The sequence below is a fragment of the Neltuma alba genome, unplaced genomic scaffold (assembly GCF_004799145.2).
Source record: "Neltuma alba isolate B1F8T4 unplaced genomic scaffold, ASM479914v2 tig00013589_pilon, whole genome shotgun sequence".
Taxonomy (NCBI): domain Eukaryota; kingdom Viridiplantae; phylum Streptophyta; class Magnoliopsida; order Fabales; family Fabaceae; genus Neltuma; species Neltuma alba.
The window spans coordinates 38,790-62,966 of NW_021637786.1; the positions used below are offsets into that span (position 1 = coordinate 38,790).

The window sequence follows — 24,177 nt, forward strand, 5'->3', positions numbered from 1 at the left end:
AACAGAAAAATACTCACAAACAACATATTAGCACATATAACAAGTGGAAAGTGGTTACCTCTCGCCAAAGCAATACTAAGGATTACCACAAGGTCAATCCTTTGCTCAACCAATAATTAATCTACACAATTAATATAACCACATATTAATATAAACTAATTAATTAATTAATTAAACTTCTCTATATTATTTAAATTCCTGATTTAATTAAATTTTACTTTAAAATCTCTCAACTCTCATAACTCAAAAATTATTAAGTATTTTAGAAACAACTTAAAATTTCTAACAACCCAAATTATTTATTTACCACCTCCAAATTATTTACCTTAATAAAAAGGATTTTCAACAATTTCCAAATATAAAATTATTATATTATAAACTCTAAAAATCCTCATTTAAGTTTAAACCTCAAAATCAAACTCTCAAAAATTTAATAATAATACTTCAAATATTTATAACTAAATAATATGATCAAAACTTTAATGGTATAACTACCATATATATATTTCCATAAATAATAAACTTTTTAGCTACAATAATTATTTTAAAACCTCCAGTCACCCAATAAATAAAACTAACCCGATTAAAACCTCAATAATATATCAAACAACCCAAATAAATTATTTAACTTAAATTTAATCGGTAAAAATATGGTATATCTCATACATAACAGATTTTCCACTAAATAAATTAATTTTAAATACTAAAACTAGCAAATAGAGAAATCTAAACCAATTAAAATTAACAACTCATTTACTTCTAAATTTCTATAGTCATCTTTTGTCAAAACTCAATAGTTATATCATATATAAGTCTCAAAATTTTCTCTAATCACTATAGTAATAACATAAATAGGAAGCTTAAAATATACAGGAAATATTTATAAAGAAAGTTTGATAAAAAGAAGTAATTTTATGTACCTAAAATATCTTCAAAGCTTGTTTCCTCCTCTACCGGTATGCTCCTCCCACTCTATCTCTCTTTCTCTCGTTCCTCACCCACTCTATCTCTCTTTCCTCCTTGCGTCTGATGCGGAAAAGAATTTGGGGGAGGGGGGTATTTAACAACCTAACATTTATTGAGGGGGTTGAATTCTACCGCAACCCCCTCCAAAAATTCCACACGCAACGTCAACTTTCCACCGAATTCGGTGGAAAGTTGACTTATATATATATTATTTTTATTTTTTTTAAATATTATAATAAAATATTATTTTATTATTTTATTTTATTTTATTTTTCTTTTTTTTTTATTTTTTTATTTTTAGGATATTACATCCCCTCTATCTTTTCTGCCATCAGTTGAATAATTTTAATAATCAATGAACAAAAAACCGGACCGGACACTAAACCGGTTGAGGTAGTGGTTCAAGGGTCAATGGGTCAGATCGGGGTCAAACCGGTCACATTAAAATGATACAATTTAATTAAAAATAACAAAGTATAGCAATATTAATAATCACTAATAACAAAATGTAAGAAAATACAACAATAATTTGATTGTAATTAAAACAAAATACAATAACATTAAGGATTTTGATCTTTATGATTTCTCAATAACTAAAATTAATAATTATTAATACCAAAATTATTATTAAAATTCATTTAAATATATAGTGATTGAAATATTAGGAGTTGAATAAGAAAAAATAAGATAAATAGCAAAATATCATTCAAACCGGTTCATTACCGGTTTTTGCCGGTTTGCACCAGTTTATCCTGGTTTGACCGGGTTGATGCCGGTTCATTTTATGACCGGTTCATTGCTTTAACCGGACCGGACCACTGGCCGGTTCACCGGTTGAACCGGCCGGTTCGGTCCGGTTTTTTTTTCATTGTTAATAATAGACTCAAAGGTAAACTACAAGCAGCTTCCGTCCAACTAATCCAAGGCAACGGCTAAAAAGTGACTAAAACTAAATTCCCAACTCGTAACAACATGATTTCCTTAATTTATCAATATCTGGAATTTGTTCCTTAAGGTTAAATCGAATGCAACAACATTCACTGAAAAATTTTCCCCTTGCATCCCAGACACAGATCAAAATTTGTCAGGCTAGCCTGCACAAGCGGTTTTGCTTTCTGGCTTATACTAGTGACACTAACATCTAGACATGGTTAGATTTGGATAGATGAAGAAGGGCTCGTATGAGCAGACACAGCGCTTTTTTATTTTTTTTGAGTGGACTCTTCGATGAAGTTTGCCAGCCGCCAACCAGAAGATACCATTGGCTGATACTGGACGTAACCAAGTAAAGCAGCATACAGGCGAGGGATGAAAAAAGAAGGCTGCATAAGCTATAACCATTCATCTAGGTCTCACGTGACTAGCACCCAAATGCTTTCTGCAATCATCTCACATATTATTGATTGTTTGCTTTACACAATGAAAGAGGTAAGCAATGAAGATATCAAAATTGCTTATAAGAAAGACGCAAGCATGACCTATTGAGGGCTCTGTTAAAAAATTCTATGGATCGTCCCATGTAATTGATGTCAGATTTACATTCCAAGAAAGGAAGAAGTCTATAGGGCTTCTCTACTTATAACAGGTGGAGTTGGTGGGTTCATTTCCCCATCTCGACTTCTTTCCAGAGACTCCTCCCTCACAGCAGATAATGGCTTGTCTGGACTATAATATCCCTTTGGGACACCGCTCGGAGCAAGTCTAGATGTTCCGACCTTGGAAGGAGAAGAGTTGATTCCCACAGAAGAAGTTGCATCTTCACGAGGCAAAGGCGACATCGGTGGTTGGACACTAATATCACCTCGCTTTCTGTAGAATTTATCTTCTACAACATCATAGGAGTTCCCAGTACGTGTTTCTTGAGCAAGAGAGCACCAGCAGCAGCACAGCCAAAGTGTGCAATCAGAAACTGAAGGTTTACCAAAGCAGAAGTCATAAGCAGGCAAGTTGAACCTCTTTCTCATTTGGATCCTCCAAAATCCCCCATAGAGTAAACCAAATATGCATAGAACAATTCCAATACCTATCATAGCCTGTCTTACACTGTCATCGTCAATATTAACAGCAGCCAACATAAAAATCCAGAAGGGAGCCATGCAGAATAGAACAAAAGTGGCAATATGGACATACATGTTTCCAAAGCCAAGTCTCTCCATGTTCCACCCAAACACACAGAAAGTACAGAAAAGTGAGAGATATGCTAGAGAAATATCGTTCCAAATGTCCATTATTCCTCCACTCCACAGTGGCCTATCCTGAATTACCAATTGTTCATCTCTTGAAGCAAACGAATATTTTTTCGTAAATGATTTCGCTCTCAGCTGCTCTGGGTTAACCTGCGCTTCTTCATCTATCTCAGAATCGTAGTCCTTCCCAAGAGGGCTAAGAATGGTATACAGGCCAGCAATTGCAGGAGCACCAATTGCGAAAGATATGCATATTCCAACTCCTACAGCAGGTCGCTCAGATCTTTTGTAACCCCAGTTTAGACCACAAAGTGCATATTGGGCAAAACAGTTCACATGAAGAAGAACGACCACCACCATCATGTGTGCCCACTCATGGGGCTTATATGTCCCGTTCTTGCAGTAAATCTTTCTGAGTCTGGAGACATCCTTCGGTTTCCATCTGCACAGAAGTACAAGGTGATAAAACCTCTTGGGATGCTGATACAAGCACATGAGCGTAAATAGTGCATTGAGTATTTGGTTGTTTACTTCAAACCAAGCGTTTCTCTGAGATTTCTTTGGTAACACGCCATTCAACATTCCAGTCATGACTAGGAAGAGAATGGCCCCTGAAACAGCAACACAGGTAATCCACACAAAAAGGGCCATGTTCATTGGGTCTCTGATCCACTCTTGGCACTTCTTTTTGAGTGAATCCCAGTCAAGTTTTTGAGCTAAAATGCCACTAAATCGTTCTCTAAAGCCATGGGAACCAGAAGGCACAGACCGTGAAATTTGGTCTCTGGCAAAAGCAAGCCGCTTGAATTTGGCGGAGGCTGAGCCAAATTTAAGGAACTTTATCCCATTAGGAAGAACACTGGAGCTGGAATGAATTTTTTTTGAAGTATTTTCACCGCTCATAAGCGTCTTCTGAGATGTTGAGATTTCAATTGAAGCTAAAGCCTTCAACTTACTTTCATTAGATTGCTCGATCTCATCTTTAAGGCTCCCGTTATCAATTGAAACCATTCTAATGTGAAGTTTGAGCTTTCTCCGTCAGAACCAGAAGGTCCAAAACTATGTCAATCCTGAAAGGGAAAAGAGAACTCCCACATCTAGTATTCTAATTCATAAAAGAAATCGCAAGAGTTCATCACAATGAGGATAAGAGGAACATTGACGCAGTACAACGGAAACAAGGAAGATGCCCGAGCAAGTTAGAAACTCAAACATAGACTTCATCAACAGATGATGAACCAGCAAACATTAAACAGAGTATTTTATCGAAGTTCACAATTCCAGGCTAGGGATTGGAAGCTAACTCCAAGCCCAGAATCTGATCATAGTATTCCCGATAGCCACATCTCATAGGTTAGTTTCAAGAAACCAAGTTGAAAGGAAAAACACCCACAATTTTCAATATCCCTACAACTACAATGAGACCGCCCATCAAAAGGAAAACCCAGAACCATAAATTGAAAGTTTTCAAGGCACGGGATAATAAAAAGATCTAACAAATTTATGAAGATGCATAAGTTCGCAAAAACTCATAAAGAAAAAGAAGAAAGCTCTGATAGAAGAAGAATAATAAAGCCCGGACGTACCTATAAACCGACCCAATACTCAGCATACGAAGGAAGGCATTAATTCCAGAAGCTGTAATTGATCAGATTCAGATGACAATATCATCCCAGGTCTCAAAATTGAAGAATTGGTTTAGGAAAGTGGACCCAAACAACTTCCCAGGTCCCAACAGGTCCCAAGATAAAAAATTAGGAATAAGCCGAAAAAGAAAGAGTTCTCTTACAAGAAATAACAGAGTCAAACCGGACTGGCCGGTTGCTGTCCCAACGACAAATGAGACTGTTGGTGCCACTTGCCGAGAGGAAGGATCAAAGCATAGGATTTTTCTTCCAGGTGGGGCAACGGAAAGTATTAAAATAAAACGTTACAGTGATTATTAAATCGGAAGGACCTTTTACTTGGTCACCTGTTGTTAACTTGCTTTAAAAGTTCTCCGGAATATTTGTAGTTAATAAAAGGCTTGAAAAAAATGAAGTCCGAAAGTAAACCAGACTAACTCACACGAAATAAAATTTCCTCCTAAATCAGAGAGGAAGGAAACAATTGTTAAAACGGAATGAATAAACTTCATCTGTTCATCACTACAAAGTTTCAAACAAGTGAACACATCTTCGCTAGAATTTTGGCTATTTCTCCTTAAAAATTTAGACTTTATTCCTAATTATAAGAAGTAGTATAATTTTAACACGAATTGATCCGTGATATCCGTCGTGGATTAAAGCGCCCGGGGGGGGGGGGGAGAAAGAAGTGTGCGGTTGATTTGTGAGAGTTGTTAGGGAGAAAAGGATATAATGCTATTCCAAGAGAAAATTCCTCAGTGAAATACTTGCTTTGCAAGAATTGTAAAGCCCGTGGTGCTGTGTGGGAGCATAGAAAGTGACAGTGATGAAGCAACGCAACAAGTGGATAGTGGCATATGAACTCAATTTGGCTGCGTCGGGTATCACAAGGGTTGCTGGAAAAGTCGCATACGAGTGGATGAATGGAAATCCAAATCCATGTACCGAGAGAGAGTTGCCTCACATCTGTCGGCAGAAATTTCTGTTTGATGCTACTCTCCTCAATCAAATATAAAACTGGATTGGATCCAACCCCTCGCCCCACCTATGCTAGAAGATGACAAAAAATAAAAAACGAAAGAAAGAGAGAAAGGAAAAGGAAAAGGGTAGTGAACATCGTCCTTTCCTGGAGGTATGTGATTTGCAGAGGTGATTCCATTGGCGTGTGTAAGGCTGTCAAGTCGTTTTCGTCATCCAGCAAGGAATAAAGGAAAACATGTCATGAACTATATCATTCATATTATTTTGGATTTAATATAAATATATCGACGGGAAAATATCATACAACCTTGTCTTGTTTAAAGTAGCTGGTGAAAGGAAACAAATGAAACAGAGGAAACTGGTTCATATAGCTTTAACCTAAGCCGTATTTAAAACATTTAATAAACAGCTTTAAAAGAAGAATTTTGGGGAAACATGCGCTAAGTAAATTTCCAGGCTCTCAGTTCTACTTTCTGGAAAAAAGCAATAGCCGCTGAGTGCTTACTCCAGAGTCCCCAGGAAATAGGAAGTTTTATTTCCGTCAGTTCCAATCATAAGCTGGAAATGTCCCTTTTCTTCAGCAACTCTTCCTCAAGTTCTTTGGCTTTTAGTTTTTGCCTTCACCCTCAAAAGAAGCGTATGTGGAGCATCCTCTTATTTGGAGCCGAACAATCCCCAGCCGCTAAGCCTATTTTCTGCTTTGTTCTCTAATTCCTCGGCCCTTGCTAACTAATCCGCCATAGCTATCTGTTACACAAGAAGTAATCGTTCCGTTTATTTCTCAGCTGCCGGCCGTCCAGTCCAGAGCTTTTTGTTTAAAAAGATTCTGCCCACAAATTTCCTGGGCTAAGATGTGTATTTCTAGGGTTAGATCGGCCCGTCCAACCAGAGAAATTGGGTCATAAATATAACTATCCAAGCTTTCTTGGCAATATAGCCCTCTTTGAATTCAAAACAAAAATGATAACCCAGTCATGTATGCATGTTCCAAGAAAAAAAGAGAGTTACATGCCCCTTTTGGGGCAAAACAAAAGGTGTTCCTTTTGATTAAACAATTACAGGCACGTGTGCCTCAAACAGGACGGGCTCCCTGTGCCTGTTAAAAAAAATTACAAGCATGCGGAGTCATACAAAAAAAGAACATGCGGATTGCTGTGATAAGTAAATTATATGTTTGTCATGTCAATGTAAAAGAAAATTGGATGTTTTGATTTCTATTTCTTAATGGAAAAGGATTTTATGACGTGATATAATAAACGCGATTAAAAACTTCAATTTATTATGCAACGCAGGACGATACCATAAATAGGGTGAGTTGGAGAAAAATAGGCGGATACCCTGATCACCTGATGATCCAAACTCCCAAAGTTCCAAACCAAATCCAATCACTTGACCTGAAGAGGGGGGAAATCCCGACTCTTGAAAATGACGCGACCCATATCCAATGAAGATTCGCCCATGTCATGTATTTATCCTCTTTCCATATATAAATATTGTTTCTTTCTTTTCCATGCTAATTTTCGATTTCACCCAAGTATCAGAGATTAATTAATGGTGCATGCAATCTCTCCACCTTTTAATACAGTCAAGGACCAAAATTTGATATATCCTTTATCCAAAGAATGATAAGAATGCGTGACCTCTTCCCCCCCCCCCCCCAAAATACAAGGCACATTTTTTAAGGATAAATGTATAATTTTATTCTTAATATTTTTAGTAGTGTGATTTCAATGCTAATTTTATCTTTAATTTTTTTGTGTACTTTTATTTCTGATATTTGAATGCAATTTTATCTATCAGGATTACACCAAAATAATTAGGGTATAATTACACCCCTACAAGGTCAGGATTATTATTATACATGAGAAATAAAATAAGATTAAAATTATACCCTTACATTATTTTTTGTAATATTGGACGGGGATTCGAAAGGTGAAATAAATTGTTAACAGTTAGATTTGTTTGAAATTTTATTCACACAAACACATTGCCTCCTCTAATTCTTAATACATTAGCTAAATAAAAAATTTAAAAAGATTTTAAAACTAATTAAGTTAGTTATTTATAATAAATATATACTGATTTTCTTAAATTACCACGATTTAATCATGCATGTTAAAATTATACTTAGGTGGAAATACCTTATACTCAATAGGGACATGTTTGAAAATACATTATAAATTTATTAGACAGAGTGAATTGGGACCTTATATTCAGGATCGTTAATTATCTCTTATACTATCTTCAGTATTTAATATAACACCTCATTTGACTTGTACTTTTGATATTAAATATAAGATCCCAATTCACTTTATCTATCATATTTATTTATTTTTTCTCAAAATAGTCATTTTAATAATAGTAATTATAGCCAATAAATTTAATTAATAAAGATATTTTAAGAAAAATAACACCTATTTATTATAAATAGCTAGCTTATCTTATTTTTTTAATCCATCCAAACAGTAAACTAATTTTTATATTTAGGACTGGAGGTAGTATTTAAGATTATACTCCTCCGGTAATTGTTAAGTTGATTTTTGTTCTAAATATAATACTTGTTTTTCATATTTATCAATTTTTTCTAAATTACTTATATGGATATTCTCTCAACTATAATCAAGTAGAAGAGGGAGGGAGGATATTAAGAAAGATGATTATGATATTTTAAGAAAATTATGTAATATTTTTTATAATTAACTAACTAATCTAATTTTTTTAATCTAATCAAATTAATTAAATATTTTTATATTAAAAATCATAGGAGTATATTTAAAACAACCCCACGTGACCAACAAGCTACTAGTTTAGGAGATGTTTGGATAAAAACAAAACCATAATTTTAAAAACACTTTTATGATATACAAAATAAATATGTAAAAAAATTTGTCCCGTTTTATAAAAAAATATTTATGAGAAATATTTTTAGATTTTTGAAAAGTTAAAGAGGTGACAAGTTCAAATTCAAAAATCCACAATCGTTAGGATCGCATCGTCCTCATCATATCGGTAAAAATATCAGTAAAAAAATACTCCTATATAATTTTTCTTTTTATCTCCAGTGGGGGACCCGGTTCAAATCGTACGTTTCATATTTTACACGATGTGCTTCAGAAAATCTATTTTTATTTTTTGTGGTTCAAAACTTCACCGTACGATCAGCGCACAGGCTCGCACAATATATCACTGGCAAATATCCTAGGTGCGCAGAACAGAAGACCGCCGCCGCGTCTTCATCAATAGGAAGATGAAGGTTGAGCCGGACAACACCGGAGATAATGTCCCTCTCCTGGTGGACACGGAGACGTCGCCGGCAGATGCAAATTCACAAGATGCGTCAATACCTGGAGCGGTATTCAACATCTCAACTACCATGATCGGCGCCGGAATCATGTCGATCCCGGCGACGATGAAGGTACTGGGCTTAGTTCCGGGGTTCTTACTGATCGTCTTGGTCGCGCTGGTGACGGAGATCACGGTGGAGTTTATGCTGAGGTACACGGGCTCCGGCAAGTCAACCACGTACGCGGGCATGGTGGGCGAGTCCTACGGCAAACTGGGATCACTGGCCGTGAAAATATGCATCATCATCACCAACCTGGGAGTCCTTATCATATATTTTATCATCCTGGGTGAGTTCGATTCGAATTTTGTAGAGAATATCTATCCATTCTCCGTAGAACTGTCTTCAAATCTGCTTTTAATTTTATGTGATCGGAAGCAAATAGTGCCGTAATATTTGGTGGAAGTGATTTGCGGCACTTCAACATGCTAACTAAGGGGGTTTAACTTTTTATCGGTTTCGACTTGATAGGGTCAAATTGGGTTTTTTGTGTTTTTTTTTTTTTGGGTGACCGAGCATTCTGGTAAAGCCGTAAAGGAATTAAGAAAGTATATAAGCAGTCCATGAAATTCTAACCCGGTAATGCCCGGTAAAACAAACCCCCCCCCTTTTTCTTGGGGGAAAAACTTTTTGCTGTAAGCTGCGGTTTCTTGATTGACTCTGATGCGCTGCGAGGGTTGCATCGGTCAATCTCGGATTATGGTCCATTATGGATGAGGATTGAATATTGGCGGGGTGGGATGCAGCGGGAAGTGTGGAGCGCGTGGCTTTCACTTGTCCTAGTATTAATATTTAGTAATGATTATTATAATTGGTGTTGGCAAAAAATCAAAGATTATTATAGTTGATGAAATATGACTAAAGGGATTGTTGGATGGCAATGGGCAGGAGACGTGCTGTGCGGGAATGCGACCAAAGGAGGAGATCAGGTGCATGTGGGCGTACTGCAAGAATGGCTGGGCATTCACTGGTGGACCTCCCGCCCTTTTGCCCTCCTTCTCCTCTCTCTCTTCCTCCTGCTTCCCCTCGTCCTGCTCCGCCGTGTTGGTCTGTATCTTCTTTCCAACCTTCCCCCATTTACTTCAACATTCTCTCTCTCTCTCTCTCTCTCTTGGTATTTTCCCGAACATTTAGTTATTTGTACTCTATTAACCCTGTTGATTAAAATTCTGTCATAAAATCGTACTTTTTTTTTATAAAAGAAATCAAATGATTTGCGATCCGCCATCTCTTGTACCCGATATATATGGTAGATCATCTTTAAAAGCCATGCAGATTCGCTGAGGTACAGTTCTGGCATATCAATTCTACTGGCGCTGGTGTTCGTGGCCATAAGCTCGTCCATGGCCTTTTACGCGCTTTGGTCCGGCAAGACTCAATCTCTACGAGTTTTCCCTGACTTCTCTCAAGTGTCCGTCCTCGATGTATTCACCACCGTCCCCGTCTTCGTCACAGGCTTCGGATTCCATGCCAACGGTACCTCCTGATTATGATGAACATTGGTTATAAATACACACCCATTGATCTGGACGCATGCAGCAGATTAATGTACATGCGTGGTTTGTTTTGATCAGTTCACCCTATAGGAGCAGAGCTGAGAAAAGCTGGGGATATGAAAGTGGCGGTGCGGGTTTCATTGATAATCTGCGTGGCCGTGTACTTTGCCATTGGGTTCTTCGGATACCTTCTGTTCGGGGACTCCATAATGACGGATATTCTGGTCAACTTTGACCAGGATTCCAACACCTATGCCGGGAGACTGCTGAACGACGTCGTGCGGCTCAGCTACGCCCTCCATCTGGCGCTGGTGTTCCCCATCATGAATCACACCCTGAGGCTGAACATAGACGAGCTCTTGTTCTCCCGCGAGAACACACCCGATCTGGCGTCCGATACCCCTCGGTTCCTGTGCCTTACTCTGGGTTTGCTCGCCTTCACCTACGCGGTGGCCGTCGCTGTTCCCGATATTTGGTATTTCTTTCAGTTCTTGGGCTCCACCACCATCGTTTCCCTCTCCTTCATCGTCCCTCCCGCGATCGTTTTGAGGTGCGCACTCAACTTATTCAGACTTCATAAATTTTATCTGCTTTTATTAACTCGTCGCAATACATTAAGCCTACGAACTCGTCATTTCGCTTTGTTTGTTTAATTTATGGCAGGGATTTGTATGGCATAGCGACGACAAAAGATCGAGTCTTGGCCATTGTGGTGATGATTTTGGCTATCGGAACAAGCGGCGTTGCCATTTGGACCAACTTTTATGGTTGACGAGCACGCCCTTCATATGATTAATTCCATGCCTCTGATCGGAAAAGGGGATTCATATAATTCCACACATACATCTATTGATCAATGTATTTGTCTTTCGAACTTTTTTCACTCGTTACGTGTTGATGTAAATTTTGAGTGAATATATTTAGTTTTTATACAGCATAATAATACACATCAACGCACAGAATAACCCCAGGTCATCATCCGCATTAAACGCAGCCATAAAGGACCTGGATGAATCAGCTCTCGAAGGTATGGGGCCACATAGAAGCCTAATAACTGATTCCATAGGAGGGAAGTAGAGAATATTGCCACTAGGAGTTGTCTAGAATGATACAAGGGAGGTGCGCCAATAGCCCAATGCACGCAGATATCATCATCAATGATTGGGTCGTGTTTTCATCATGCTCATTATATTTAATTATTTAAACAGGAGCATACGCAAGCGCTGATCTCTCCTGATCAATAACCAACGGATGTCACGACACGCCTCGTGTTTTTCATTGAATACATGTAAATGGGATTATGGGACTAGCCTAGAGGGAAAACAATATTGGGTCGAAATCGACGACTCGGATTTAGTTTAATTATAAATAGTTTTATATAAGTCCATATAATATTTTTTTAACATATTTATATTTTATTTCACAAAATTATGATTGAAAAAACTACCATATAATATTCGATAGTTTGCGTGAGTGGATAGAAGTTCAAATGAACACCGCATAATGCCTGACATCACGTGAACGGTGTATTTAATATTCATAATGTGCCAAAAGAAAACCATACTTTATCATTGAATTCTCCTTTTACCAGCATTTTTTTTTTTATAGGACGTGGACATTATAGCGTGTTGAAAGCCGACTTCTTCTGCATTTGCATAAGAGCAACGACTGACGTTTACTGTTAAATTAATTATTAATTATAATAACTGGACTCATCTTTTATAATCGTACCACATCTTTGAAAAAAAAGGAAAAATTGATAAAAAAATGTTGCACACAGCAGATGATATCTTACACTCACGTATCATATTTATATTTGCACAAATTTAAGTCCTTTTAACCAATTAAAATTTCAAACAGGAATTTTTTTTACTAATTTTTCCTTGAAAAATCTTAAAAGAATATCTTCAAAATTTCAAAATCTTAAATAAAGAATGACTAAAAATATGTTATCAATTTGTCATTTGCTTTCTAAATATTGTAAGTTGTTATTAAAAGAATTTTTTTATGAATACACAATTTTATCCTTCATTTATTATTGTGTTGATTTTGTTTATATCAGGTATAATATACATTAAATAGAGTTAAAGTTGAAAATTTTTTAAATTTTAAATGAGATTAATGAAGTTTAGGATTTTTCTTGATTAGTGTGAAATATGTTGGAAGTGATTTATAAATAAAATTAGAGGAGTAAATATGAACAATTTGAAATTTTAAAATTTGAAGGTATTTTTTTGAATTCTCTTTACATCTTTCTTCAATTACTCCTCCAATTCTAAATGTAAGACTCTTATACACACTAGTATAAGGGTATTATATTTAGGATCGGAGGAGTATCTCATTATATTTGCAAATCTATTTCTTAATTATGGTAACTTGCAATATATTTTAATTTGATTATCTCATGGTCTACACGAGCAAAAAATATTAGGTCACGGCATGTAAATAGTTGCTATTTAGTCTTCTGCACTGCAGTCTGCAGGTATTTGCATTTTATGACGTGGCCCGACCTTAGATTTCGATCTTATCCATACCATTATAGTGCCCTTTCTTATTTTGTTGAAAGGTTTAATTTTTCATTAAGCATCGACTAATCCGGGATTCCGATTCAGTCCAAAAATTCAGGATTCCGAGTACCATATTGCCCCTCATTATTATTGCTTTTCGCTGTTCGGTAAACGGTGGTTATTTTCTATTTTAGTATTTTTCTACTTGCGAGGTGCCCAGTTGCCAACTAGCAAAGGCCCATTCTTCCCGTCTGAAGACTCCGTGTAATAAATTTCCATAGTCCCAAGGACAATTCCATTTCCATTTTTCTTTCTCCGGACCGCACGAAATCACTTCTTGCCCAGAAAAGCGCCCAATAAGTTCGCGGCACGCATGGCGCCGGCGGCCGGGGTAAACGTCCCCCTACTGCCGGAAGGGAAGGGAGCTGCCAAACCAGCATCGGTCACCGGCGCTGTGTTCAACGTCGCTACCACCATAGTAGGCGCTGGAATCATGTCCATTCCGGCGACTGTAAAGGTTGTGGGTGTTATTCCGGCTTTCTTAATGATTTTGATAATTGCTATGCTTGCTGAGGTGTCTGTGGATTTTCTATTGCGCTTTACTCATTCCGGTGAGACGACAACATACTCAGGCGTGATGAAGGAGGCATTCGGGCCAGCGGGCGCAGCAGCCACGCAAATTCTTGTCATAATTACCAATTATGGAGCCTTAATTATGTACCTGATTATTATTGGTGAGAATACATTTACAATTATTAATCGTAAGCTGCTCATTTTTTTGGTCCGAATTGGAAGGTGTCGATCTCGGTATTAGTTGCTCAACCCACTTTTAGTGTTTCTTTTTTCCTCCAATTCAGCTAGATGTCAAAGAAAAGAACATTAAGAAGAGCTTAGAGTTCATGCAGACCCCTGAACTTTGCATGTTTCCAGGGTAGACCTGCTACGAAGCCAAAGGTGTGCATGAACTGGTAGCTAAGGTCTATTATCAGCTTCTTTCAGACATGGAGTCAAGAGACCCCAAATCCTATGCCATCACTTTTAGACATGAATTAAAACAAGATCATTAATTGTTTTATCGCTCCTAAAGCTATATAGCATAGATGCTTAGATGTTGAGATTATACAAGCCAATGAATGGGTTCTATAAATTTATACGGATCATTGAATTTGATAATAGAAAAACATAATTCAGAATCTTGACGCCTGAGAATTGTGGAAAGCATTTTGTTAATTTAAATACTAATGTTATTTCTGATAATGAATCATTTCCTTACAATTTTGTGATAACAATTGATCTAATATATGTTTGATTCAAGTTTCGTAGAAGTGTTTGATAATGTGGGTGCTCGGCCATGACAGTTTATTAAGTCTATATCCTCTTATTTTCTGCTTACTATATAGGTAAGTTGCTAACTTGCTATGCATTGGGAATTTGTTGCATACCATGGGTTTAAGGAAATATCCTTTTCCCGGTGTATGAAAATAGATACAATCTATCCTCCTTTCTCATGGGTTTAAGGAAATAAGTCTATTATCCTTTTCCCGGTGTGTGTGTGTGTGTGTGTCTTGATGCAGCTCGCCAAGCTTCAGAGGCAAAATTGTTATCAGATTCAATACATAGTAGTCATGGCTAACTTTGAAATGCAAATTTTAGCTTTTTCCTCCAAACACATTAACCCAGTTTAATTGGTGAATATTTGAATCATAAAGCTTTTTTATATATTCATTTTATAAAGAAATATAAGCTGCTGAATTAGCTATTGGTTGTGGTTGGATGATATCTTTGCCCCGTAGATAATTATCGACTCATCTTGACGTCCAATTAATATTTGACATACTGAACAGGGGATGTGCTCTGTGGAAAAGGTGAGGCGCACCTGGGCATTTTGCAACAGTGGTTTGGAATTCACTGGTGGAACTGTCGGGAACTTGCTCTGCTTGTCACCTTAGTCTGTGTTATGCTTCCACTGGTCTTGTTCAGACGAGTAGGTCAGTACACTTAAATCACCCTTGGTTTAAAGATTATGGTCTGAGATGAGATTTGAGAGCACGACATGCTTTCTTGTATTTCAACTTTGAAAAGACTGGCGTAACCCTCACAACATTCTATTTCCTATGTTATATTGGCTGGTGTTTGCTAGAGCCTTTAAAGTTCAGTTCTGCAATATCTACTCTTCTAGCGGTGGCGTTCGTTGGTATATGTTCTGGGATGGCAGTAGCTGCTCTCTTCGCAGGCAAAACACATATTCCAAGACTCATTCCACACTTGGACCAGCAGATCACTTTCTTTGATCTGTTTACAGCTGTTCCCGTCATAGTCACAGCTTTTACATTTCATTTTAATGGTATATAATTATACTTAGCTTGCATTGGTGAATTTGCCCCCTTCTTCACAACATGCCTAGAAAATTTCTGATTTTAACATTTGGTTGTATTTGCAGTACATCCGATTGCTTTTGAGCTTGCAAAGCCATCTGACATGATGACAGCAGTTCGAATAGCGATAGTGCTTTGCGCAGTCATCTACTTCTCAGTTGGCCTATTTGGGTACCTCTTATTTGGGGATTCAATCAAGTCAGACATTCTTATCAATTTCGATCAGAATGCCGAGTCCACAGTCGGTTCGATGCTCAATAATGTGGTCCGGCTAAGCTATGCGTTTCACATTATGCTAGTGTTCCCTCTCCTGAATTTCTCATTGAGAACCAACATAGATGAGCTCCTCTTCCCCAAGATGTCTCAGCTAGCTACTGACAACAAGAGATTTATGGCCATCACTCTGGTGTTGCTGGTCTCCAGCTATCTTGCTGCTATAGCAATCCCAGATATTTGGTTCTTCTTTCAGTTCATGGGATCTACATCTGCGTTATGCCTCGCCTTTATTTTCCCCGGTGCTATTGCCCTGAGGTATTCTATCTCTCTTCGTTTAAGTCCAGTTTTGGTTGGGGGCGTCTACAAAGCTTTGTCTAATTTTCTTTGGTTTCAATTCAACGGCAGGGATGTCCAAGGTATATCGACAAGAGGGGACAAAATCATCGCACTGATAATGATTATCCTGGCCGCAGTGACTAGTGCGGTTGCCATTTCCACCAACGTATATAATTCCCTTCACTAGCAAGTGATAAGCTGTATATTCGATGTTTTCTCTCTTTCCTATTTACTGAAGCTTATTCACCAAAATGGAAGGGCGAAAACACGTGTTTGGTAGTTGGGGGTGGTTGTTTGGTTGTTTATGGTTTGTTGAAGAATTGAACGTACGTTCTAGAATAATTAAAATTTGAGTATTACAACCATGTAGAGTATCACACGTCGAATGTAGATCGATGTGGACCAAGCCGACTAGGACTTCAAGTTGACTAATGCCGGGGTGAAAGCGTGTAAATGATGGATCCCGTAATCTTTGAATAGTGTAATTTTGCTGTTGATCTTTTTTTCAAATGCAATTTTGCTTCTGATCTTTAGATGCAATTTTGTCTCTCATGGTCAAAATTGCATTAAAAAATTAGAATCAAAATTGTACTACTAAAAAGATTAGGGGCAAAATTGTGCCTGAAAAAAAAATTAGAGTTAAAATTGTATCTTAACTTTTAAAAATACTATGAAAACAAAAAAATACATGTTAAAAGAACAAATATGGCATCACTGTCGAAAATCATTGTTTTTTTTTTTTTTCATGTGACGTTACTAGGAACAATACCATGACATTAAACATGACCCTGGACATATGAGATTAAAAGGGTATTTAGGTAGAAACTAAATAGTTTTTCAAAAGTGATTTTACAATAAGTACAAAAAATGTTTTAAAAAGTGCTTTTTTAATCACCCAAACACTGCCTAAAACGCGAAACACTTGATGAGAGTTGCAGGCTTGCAGCACCTACAGGCAACTGCGAAACAGTTGATGAGAGTTGCAGCACCTACAGGCAGCTGCCCTTTGTGCTTACTTTTAGAGTACACATGAAGTTAGATTTTCTTGTTATGGGATCATGTGACAGTTTGGCAACTGAGAATTTGAGCCGTCGACATTGACTTCAATCCATCAGTGATTAGGCATTCGTCATGCAATGAGTTGTTCCTTGAAGCTCCTTAGTGCTCAGGTCCATGACGTTGCTGCATTCTCCTGAAGCTCTCAACATAAGAAATAGTTTCTTTTTTTCAATACAAAAAAGAAATAGTTGAATGCTGAATAAGAAACATTCAAACGCGGCAGTAGTCACCCCATATCATGATGGGCTCCATAAATTAGCTTGGCTCGGCCAGCCCACCCGCAGGGCCTTCTCTGGCTAATGCCTTCCTTTGCCCCTCTACCATTCCAAGTCTCCTTCTACTTCAGGTCAATCCAGTTCCATGCACGTCTTTAAAATACCAGCAAACAGTTGACAGAGCCCTGAGAAATATCAGAGTCAGGAAATACCTACTAAGCACTGAGCAGAGACCTAATCCTCCCCCTCTGCCATATTCTGCGAGTTGCTTCCCACGTGAAGCAGGAAACGACGAACCACCACCTCATGTTCTTTAACGTCTGCTCCACATATCTCTCTTCATCAATTCTTTTTTATTATATATATATACGTATGTATGTATGTATATAGCCTTGCCAAGAAATCCAGATTCTCTGCTTTTCTTCTTGATCTATAATTCTGTATAGTCACCCCATTTTCTGTGGACCTAAATGGCTGCCATATTCTTGAGGCGTCATTAGATCTTTGGACACTCACACACACACACACACAATGCAACGATCCATCTTAAAGTTTATGTACAGGTGACGGAATTTTATGGTAGAGACAGGACAAACTAGTATAGCTGTCCATCTTCAAAAGATTTATCCATTTGCAGAGCCTGTTCTCCTGAATGGAACACAACACATCACACACGCACTCCTGCATAGGAATGTTAGCTACCTCTAGCCCTTATAGGTAGAGAGAGAGAGATTATATAATACTGATGAAGACCTTCTCTTGATTTGTTTCATCAATAGCGAAGAACGAATTGACGACGTTATTTAATTGAAAGAACAGGAAAGGAAAGGAAAGAATTGGATTTGAATTACGCAACTAGCTATCTGTATGTAAATCAATTAATGTATATTAATCTGCATATATAATTCTGGTTCGTTTAGGACCATGAATATTGCTGTCGCAAGCACGTACATGCCGTGATGAACATAATACACCAGCCTAATTAACTTGGCTTAGACACGTTATGTTGTTTATATTATCTTTCTACACATGCCTCCCTCCACCAACAACACAAATCCTTATCACTTCACTTTATAGTTTTATTAAATTTTGTTTCCATTGTCACTTTGGCATGTGAGTGTACTTTCCAAAGTGCAGTTCATGTGACTTCTGCTTGCTTGCGACCTAGCAAACGCATTGCAGTGCAGGAATCCTAGAACATATAGCAGTCGTATACAGTAGACACTGAAATATAGAGCAGTAATCACGCATTAGCCTACCACAAGCATAAGAAAAAAAGGGTAAAGGGAGAAAATTTGTAGGAATCATCACAGAGATAACATTCCCTCTCACTTGAGTGTAAATCCCCACCCTTAATTAATGACTGATGAATTGATGCCAGTCTTAATGTTAATAAGGACCCTACAACATTATTAAGAGGCTCCTCCTTTTCAGACACTGAAATGAGCTTTAAAAGTTCAATGGGATTTTTCAGTTTTCACTCCCACTTGTATATCTTTGGACCTAACACAACATATTTTAATTTAATTTATAAATTCAGAAGGACAGACATTGCAGATACACACACACATATTTTTCAAAATTATTTGACATGTCACGAGAAACTTTTGTAAACAAACATATCAATATTCTATCTGCATGATTGGACTCTTAAAAAATTTGTGCTTTTGGTTTTACTTGTGCCCATTTGGTCACATGATCGATGATATTACGCAAACAGACAACAAAGCGCGTACAGATGTCAGAATCAATGTACATAGTTCCATCGCAGTGCCTAATTAATTATTAAATCGTACATATTAAGAGTAATCAATGGCAATAATATAACTAATTAATCCCAATCACATTAAGTAAAAGCATTCTTCCATTTATTCCCTCCCCCTCACACGCACGGCACACACACATCATATACATGGAACACGTGGGAAAGAAAGATCAAAATTCAAACAGAATCTTCTTAGCTTGCTATCTCCAACTTTTTTGCGACTAATATTCCTAAAGAAGGCCACTGTTCATCTCCTCTCGTCAAGAGAGAGCGCAACACTATTCATTCTCCAGCTGAAGCGACTTTAATTGGATGATCTTTTCGTTCGGACTTAATGAGAAAAGAATATAATAAAGCCAGGGTAACTGTCGGAACATGCATGATATAGCACAGCAGAGAAAGCCTGCTTCATTTCATTTTCATTCATTCTCAACCACAGCATGCATGCAGTTTCTCCTATAATTATATTATACTGACATATGTGCGTATAGTTCCTCCTAAAATCTTACCCATTCAGACTTCATATTGTCAACCGCCAACTCATGGGATAAGTTTAACCTATTGTTCAATTATTAAAGACTTTTACAACTCAATTATTGATTTCTGAAGCAAAATGGCACGCACATTGAAAATCAATATTATGATTTTGACTTAAATGAAACCAACAAGAATACGGTGCTTGAGTTTGCTGGGATAAACTTAGAACAAGCACCTGACGTGTCAGGACAAACTGCTTACCTGTATAATTTTGTATTTTTGCCACATTTTCACAATACTATCGAATTCATGGATGACCACTACTTGGTCACGTTCAATCAATAAATTGTTGCTGGCCTCTCGATGTTGTCAATTTTTCAATGGTGTGCCATAACATTCAGTACGTTTTCTAATGGTTTCTAATCACACATGTACTTACCTATTTCCTATAAACATGGTGTCTTTGTACGTAATTTCATTTCATCGCTTCTTGCCTTCTCCACAGACCTTGAATTAATAAGTTATTGAATGATGATTCAGAGATATTATATTTTACAAACGATAAAGATCTATATATATGGTTGCATGCAGTTAGATAGGTGAATTAAAAAGCTAGCTAGAGTATCCATATATGGCAGACACATACGCATCCAAGAAAGCATGGTAGGAGAGACGGCGAGGAGGGAAAATTATAACAGGGTCGCAAGGAAAACGTACAGCTGGGCATTACCAGAATCTAAAAGAGTGGAGAGATATATAGTTATATAGTTCAGAGGGAAGAAGTACCGTCAATGGAAAGGGGCAAGAGACAAGGAAGAGGGGCTGTGTATGGAGTTCATTGTTTTGTTGTGATGATTATTGAGCACACATGTGAAGAGAGGTGGGTACGTTATTTGTCCTTGTGGAATGCAGACAATACTGGGAGCAACAAAAAGCGCAACAGAGACGAATATCATACGATCCCTCCCATTAACATATATGCGTACATCAGTATATAGACGCGCATACATCATCTGTACGTGTGTGTGTGTGTGTAAATTGCCATTATGTATGTATATTCAATTATTCAAACCTAACGCCCCTTGTCTCTGAGCATTTGCAATCATACATTTTGATCTGCAGAAGACAGCTCGTTTGATTTATCAAAGATCCGAAGTTGTCTGGCTAGGATCGGATGTACTCGGAAATTAAAGAGAAAAATAAATGAGAGCAAATAAGGAATTCTCATGGAAGAAAGCTAAGTGACTTCTTTTTTGCATTTTCTGCAAAGTTAACTGCAGATAATACAAGATCTATTGAGCTATAACAAGAAGCTAGGAGGAAGCGGATCTGTCACTTTAGTATCAGTGGCCTTGATTGCTACGTACATATATATACAGGCGTACTCTGAATCATCATGTGAAAAGCCTATTATTATTAACTTTCTTCACGAAAGTATGATTCCGGAGCTTGAAATAAAATAGGAAAACAAAGTAAGATAAAGATGGATGAGGAATAAGGCGGGCTCTTGAAGAGATGACATGTTATTCCTAATTGCGAGGGCCTGGTATATGCGTGTAGCCAGCTAGATGTTATGCAATCATTCCATAAGAATTTCGGTGTCAAGAAGGAAAAAAGAAAGAGAGAATGAGTTAGACTGATGAGAATGATAGAATAGCACGTGTGGAGAGAGAGGGAGAAAGAGGACAAGAGAGAGAAGTGAGAGAAGAGCTAAAAAAAACCCCGTGAGGAGCGTTTGGAGGCATTCCAAATTGCACAACTAAACATCCTTTTGTTGCTTCTCCTTCACTTCTTTCGATGCCCAGTTTTCACTATCACGAGCTCATGATTCTTCATCTCTAGACATATGCCACCCTTCCACCCCACCAAAAGAAAAATCATTATTACTGTAAATTATTAATTATATATAAATATATATATACGACTACTAAACAGCTATTCCTTTGATTTGGCTATATATATATATATATATATATAACATTGGAGATTTCGATTTGCAGCAATACGACTTAGCAAATTAAAGAGAAAGAGAAAGTTAATGAAAAATGGCGAGAGGGAAACTGGCTTTTGAAATAAGAGGGGTATTTTAGTAAGTTCAGGGTAATACATGTAGTGTATCCGGGTGAAGAAGCTGACGGGAGCGTCACGTGGGAAGAAGAAATTAAACACAGGAGATCGCATAGAATTGAGAGCTTATCCCCTCTCTTTTAAAGGATCGCAGGACTGGGCAGAGTTCAAAGCAAAAAAAAGGCTTGAGATCAGATAAAAAGATCAAAGCAAGAAAGGGAGGGGGAGAGGGAGGGAGAGAATTAGAGAAAACAATATGGTTTCTAAAGAGCATAGCCACAAGAGAGCAGTGCTGCATGAGAAGCTTCAACTCCTTCGTTCTATTACTGACTCTCATGCTGTAATTCCCCTCATTACCGACCCATGTCTTCTCTTCCTTTTTGTTCATTTCACTGTAATTTCTTCCTTGTTCTCAATCAAATAAGATCATTCCCCTAAACAATGTTCAGTTAGAAAATATTATTGTTCTGTTGCCTTGCCTTTCTCTTTGTTATTCGAATCCATTTTTATTAATGGATCAATCGCAGGTTATTCCCTACTGCTTTCATTTGAACTATGTATAGTTATAACCAAATTATATTGTCGGTCCTATATTCGTTGAATTTTATATCTTTGGCTCATCATTCTATTTCTTTATCTGAACGTCATAGAAGTAGTAAAACATCGAGAGCACAGAAGAATAGCATGATATATGTTGAAATAAATTTATTGTTGGGCTTAATTCTATATTGCATGATTGACGTGTCATTAATTCATCTTGCTCCGTAGTTATCGTCAAGGTAGGATCTGTATATAGCAGATGCGCTTATATATACTTCGATAGCAAAACTAATTCTTTTTTCTTGTCCCCCCCCCCCCCCAATTGGTGGGTGGCAGCTAAACCGAACCGCGATCATAATGGATGCCTCGAAGTACATTGCAGAGCTAAAGCAGAAGGTAGAGAGACTAAATCATGACATATCCACTGCGCAGACTTCAAGTGACCAAAATCCCGAACCAAGGGTAGTTTTTCCTAATAACAAGCTATAGCCGTCTGCTAATTTGGTCAATATACATGTGTGTGTGTGTGTATCCTGAATCTGAAGGGCATATAAATCCAAAATTTGGTTAAGTGCTGTGTTTATATATTGAATGGTAAGTCTCTATATATGCAGGTGACGGTAGAAACCCTAGGAAAGGGATTCCTTGTAGATGTGTTTGCAGCGAGGAGTTGCCCGGGTCTGCTGGTATCCATATTGGAAGCCTTTGAAGGGATGGGTTTGAATGTGCTGGAAGCTAGGGTTTCTTGTACAGACACTTTCCGATTTCAAGCGGTTGGAGGAGAAGTAAGATATGGATACATGTTAAACACATATATAACCCTAATAGAAAGGGTTCAAGCATATTATTTATATGTCATGAGACGCGGAAGCTAAGAATGAATTAATGGAAGTTTTAATGCTGTGAATCGTTTGATTTGTAGGAGGAAGAAGGGTTGAATATGGATGAAGAGGCAGTCAAACAAGCAGTGGGACAGGCGATAGAGAAATGGAGAGGAAGTAGCAGTGATGAACAGTGATCATCATGCGTGCAGCCTTTAACAGACGCTTCGCCCAATATATTCTGTTGATCGATCATGAAAGAAATCAAGGCTTCGTACAGCTTGCGCTGTGCTTTTATATATATTCACTATTCAAACACGCACCCCCTCTTTCATCACATTCATGAGTACTGCAGCTGCCGTCTGGCGATACCCCTAATAATTAGACGTACTCCTTTAATTTTTTTTTTTTGGGTCGTAATATAAACTCACTAATTACACTCCTTAACCTTTAGTTATATTTCACTTTGATAAATTATAAATTTTTAACAAGACAATTTATTTGACTATATTAATATTAAGTCTATATAATTGATAGCAGAAAATATGTCTTGCTGTTTATTTTCATCAATAAGAAACTTAATTCTACAAAACCCCGTGTTTTTCATTGATTAAGATAGAAGTTAAAGTATTAAATGATTTTATTATTTGGGAGGAAATGAAGCGAGAGGGTGTTGTACAGTACAATACGATACAATATATATAGCCACATGCATGTACACGCACAGAGAGACAGACCCCAAACTGATGAAAGTGCAAAGGCAAACCATAGCTGGCAGGCTTCTTTTGTAATCACAAGTTGTGACTCGTGCGCATGATGTAAGTAGTAGTATTGCCGAATTCGGTATTAACTAAATTAATGTGGGAATCATGTTAATTAATGCTACTAAGTTTTTTAACATTACATAAGGACGTGGGAGCAGAGCATGCATGAATGAGAAGGAGAAGCAATTAGGTGGGGAGGGGGTTATGGGGATATTGAGATCCACGCAAGTTTTGTGCGGCGCTGCGTGGGCGCGCGCGTGCACACACATATATTCAGCAAATATTTACGTGAGACGTCCTTATTTCATCCATACACCCTACTTAACTGAATTTCTGTATTCTTTGTGAAGTAATGGACTCCGCCACGTTGCTGAATATTCTACCCGCCCCCTTCCCTTTCAATAATATAACAACACAAACTTAATTGACCACGACAGT

At 37.5% G+C, this 24,177-nt stretch overlaps 4 protein-coding genes across 6 annotated transcripts; 3 read left to right on the top strand and 1 right to left on the bottom strand.

Annotated features, from left to right (window-relative positions):
* Positions 1 to 2,377: 2,377 nt before the first annotated feature.
* On the bottom strand, positions 2,378 to 4,873 carry LOC114738403 (uncharacterized). 2 transcript variants are annotated; one of them, XM_028926453.1, is made up of 2 exons: positions 4,739 to 4,873; positions 2,378 to 4,222 (listed from the first exon to the last, which is right to left on the bottom strand). In XM_028926453.1, the coding sequence occupies exon 2, from the start codon at positions 4,161 to 4,163 to the stop codon at positions 2,526 to 2,528; it is 1,638 nt and encodes a 545-aa protein (XP_028782286.1). In that variant the 5' UTR covers positions 4,164 to 4,222; positions 4,739 to 4,873; the 3' UTR covers positions 2,378 to 2,525. The 2 variants fall into 2 exon arrangements, with proteins under 2 accessions (XP_028782286.1, XP_028782287.1); XM_028926454.1 differs by having other exon boundaries at positions 2,378 to 4,257; positions 4,739 to 4,768.
* A 4,049-nt stretch (positions 4,874 to 8,922) lies between these two features.
* LOC114738404 (amino acid transporter AVT6C) lies at positions 8,923 to 11,560 on the top strand. The gene is made up of 5 exons (XM_028926455.1): positions 8,923 to 9,390; positions 9,990 to 10,148; positions 10,377 to 10,577; positions 10,676 to 11,147; positions 11,261 to 11,560. Exons 1-5 carry the CDS (start codon positions 9,006 to 9,008, stop codon positions 11,367 to 11,369), a joined length of 1,326 nt encoding a protein of 441 aa, XP_028782288.1. The 5' UTR covers positions 8,923 to 9,005; the 3' UTR covers positions 11,370 to 11,560.
* A 1,842-nt stretch (positions 11,561 to 13,402) lies between these two features.
* LOC114738405 (amino acid transporter AVT6D) lies at positions 13,403 to 16,525 on the top strand. The gene is made up of 5 exons (XM_028926456.1): positions 13,403 to 13,838; positions 14,949 to 15,092; positions 15,245 to 15,448; positions 15,545 to 16,010; positions 16,101 to 16,525. The coding sequence occupies exons 1-5, from the start codon at positions 13,478 to 13,480 to the stop codon at positions 16,216 to 16,218; spliced, it is 1,293 nt and encodes a 430-aa protein (XP_028782289.1). The 5' UTR covers positions 13,403 to 13,477; the 3' UTR covers positions 16,219 to 16,525.
* Positions 16,526 to 21,749: 5,224 nt separating this feature from the next.
* Positions 21,750 to 23,428, top strand: LOC114738408 (transcription factor SCREAM2-like). 2 transcript variants are annotated; one of them, XM_028926460.1, is made up of 4 exons: positions 21,750 to 21,954; positions 22,491 to 22,616; positions 22,769 to 22,939; positions 23,077 to 23,428. In XM_028926460.1, exons 1-4 carry the CDS (start codon positions 21,871 to 21,873, stop codon positions 23,170 to 23,172), a joined length of 477 nt encoding a protein of 158 aa, XP_028782293.1. In that variant the 5' UTR covers positions 21,750 to 21,870; the 3' UTR covers positions 23,173 to 23,428. The 2 variants fall into 2 exon arrangements, with proteins under 2 accessions (XP_028782293.1, XP_028782294.1); XM_028926461.1 differs by having other exon boundaries at positions 22,491 to 22,550.
* Positions 23,429 to 24,177: the final 749 nt, after the last annotated feature.

Coding starts and splice junctions, on each gene's coding strand:
- LOC114738403 (XM_028926453.1), bottom strand. CDS start 4,163: ATGGTTTCAATTGATAACGGGAGCCTTAAAGATGAGATCGAGCAATCT.
- LOC114738404 (XM_028926455.1), top strand. CDS start 9,006: ATGAAGGTTGAGCCGGACAACACCGGAGATAATGTCCCTCTCCTGGTG. Junction 10,578..10,675: donor CTTCGGATTCCATGCCAACG/GTACCTCCTGAT, acceptor TGTTTTGATCAG/TTCACCCTATAGGAGCAGAG. Junction 11,148..11,260: donor CCTCCCGCGATCGTTTTGAG/GTGCGCACTCAA, acceptor AATTTATGGCAG/GGATTTGTATGGCATAGCGA.
- LOC114738405 (XM_028926456.1), top strand. CDS start 13,478: ATGGCGCCGGCGGCCGGGGTAAACGTCCCCCTACTGCCGGAAGGGAAG. Junction 15,449..15,544: donor TTTTACATTTCATTTTAATG/GTATATAATTAT, acceptor TTGTATTTGCAG/TACATCCGATTGCTTTTGAG. Junction 16,011..16,100: donor CCCGGTGCTATTGCCCTGAG/GTATTCTATCTC, acceptor ATTCAACGGCAG/GGATGTCCAAGGTATATCGA.
- LOC114738408 (XM_028926460.1), top strand. CDS start 21,871: ATGGTTTCTAAAGAGCATAGCCACAAGAGAGCAGTGCTGCATGAGAAG. Junction 21,955..22,490: donor CTATTACTGACTCTCATGCT/GTAATTCCCCTC, acceptor GGTGGGTGGCAG/CTAAACCGAACCGCGATCAT. Junction 22,617..22,768: donor ACCAAAATCCCGAACCAAGG/GTAGTTTTTCCT, acceptor CTATATATGCAG/GTGACGGTAGAAACCCTAGG.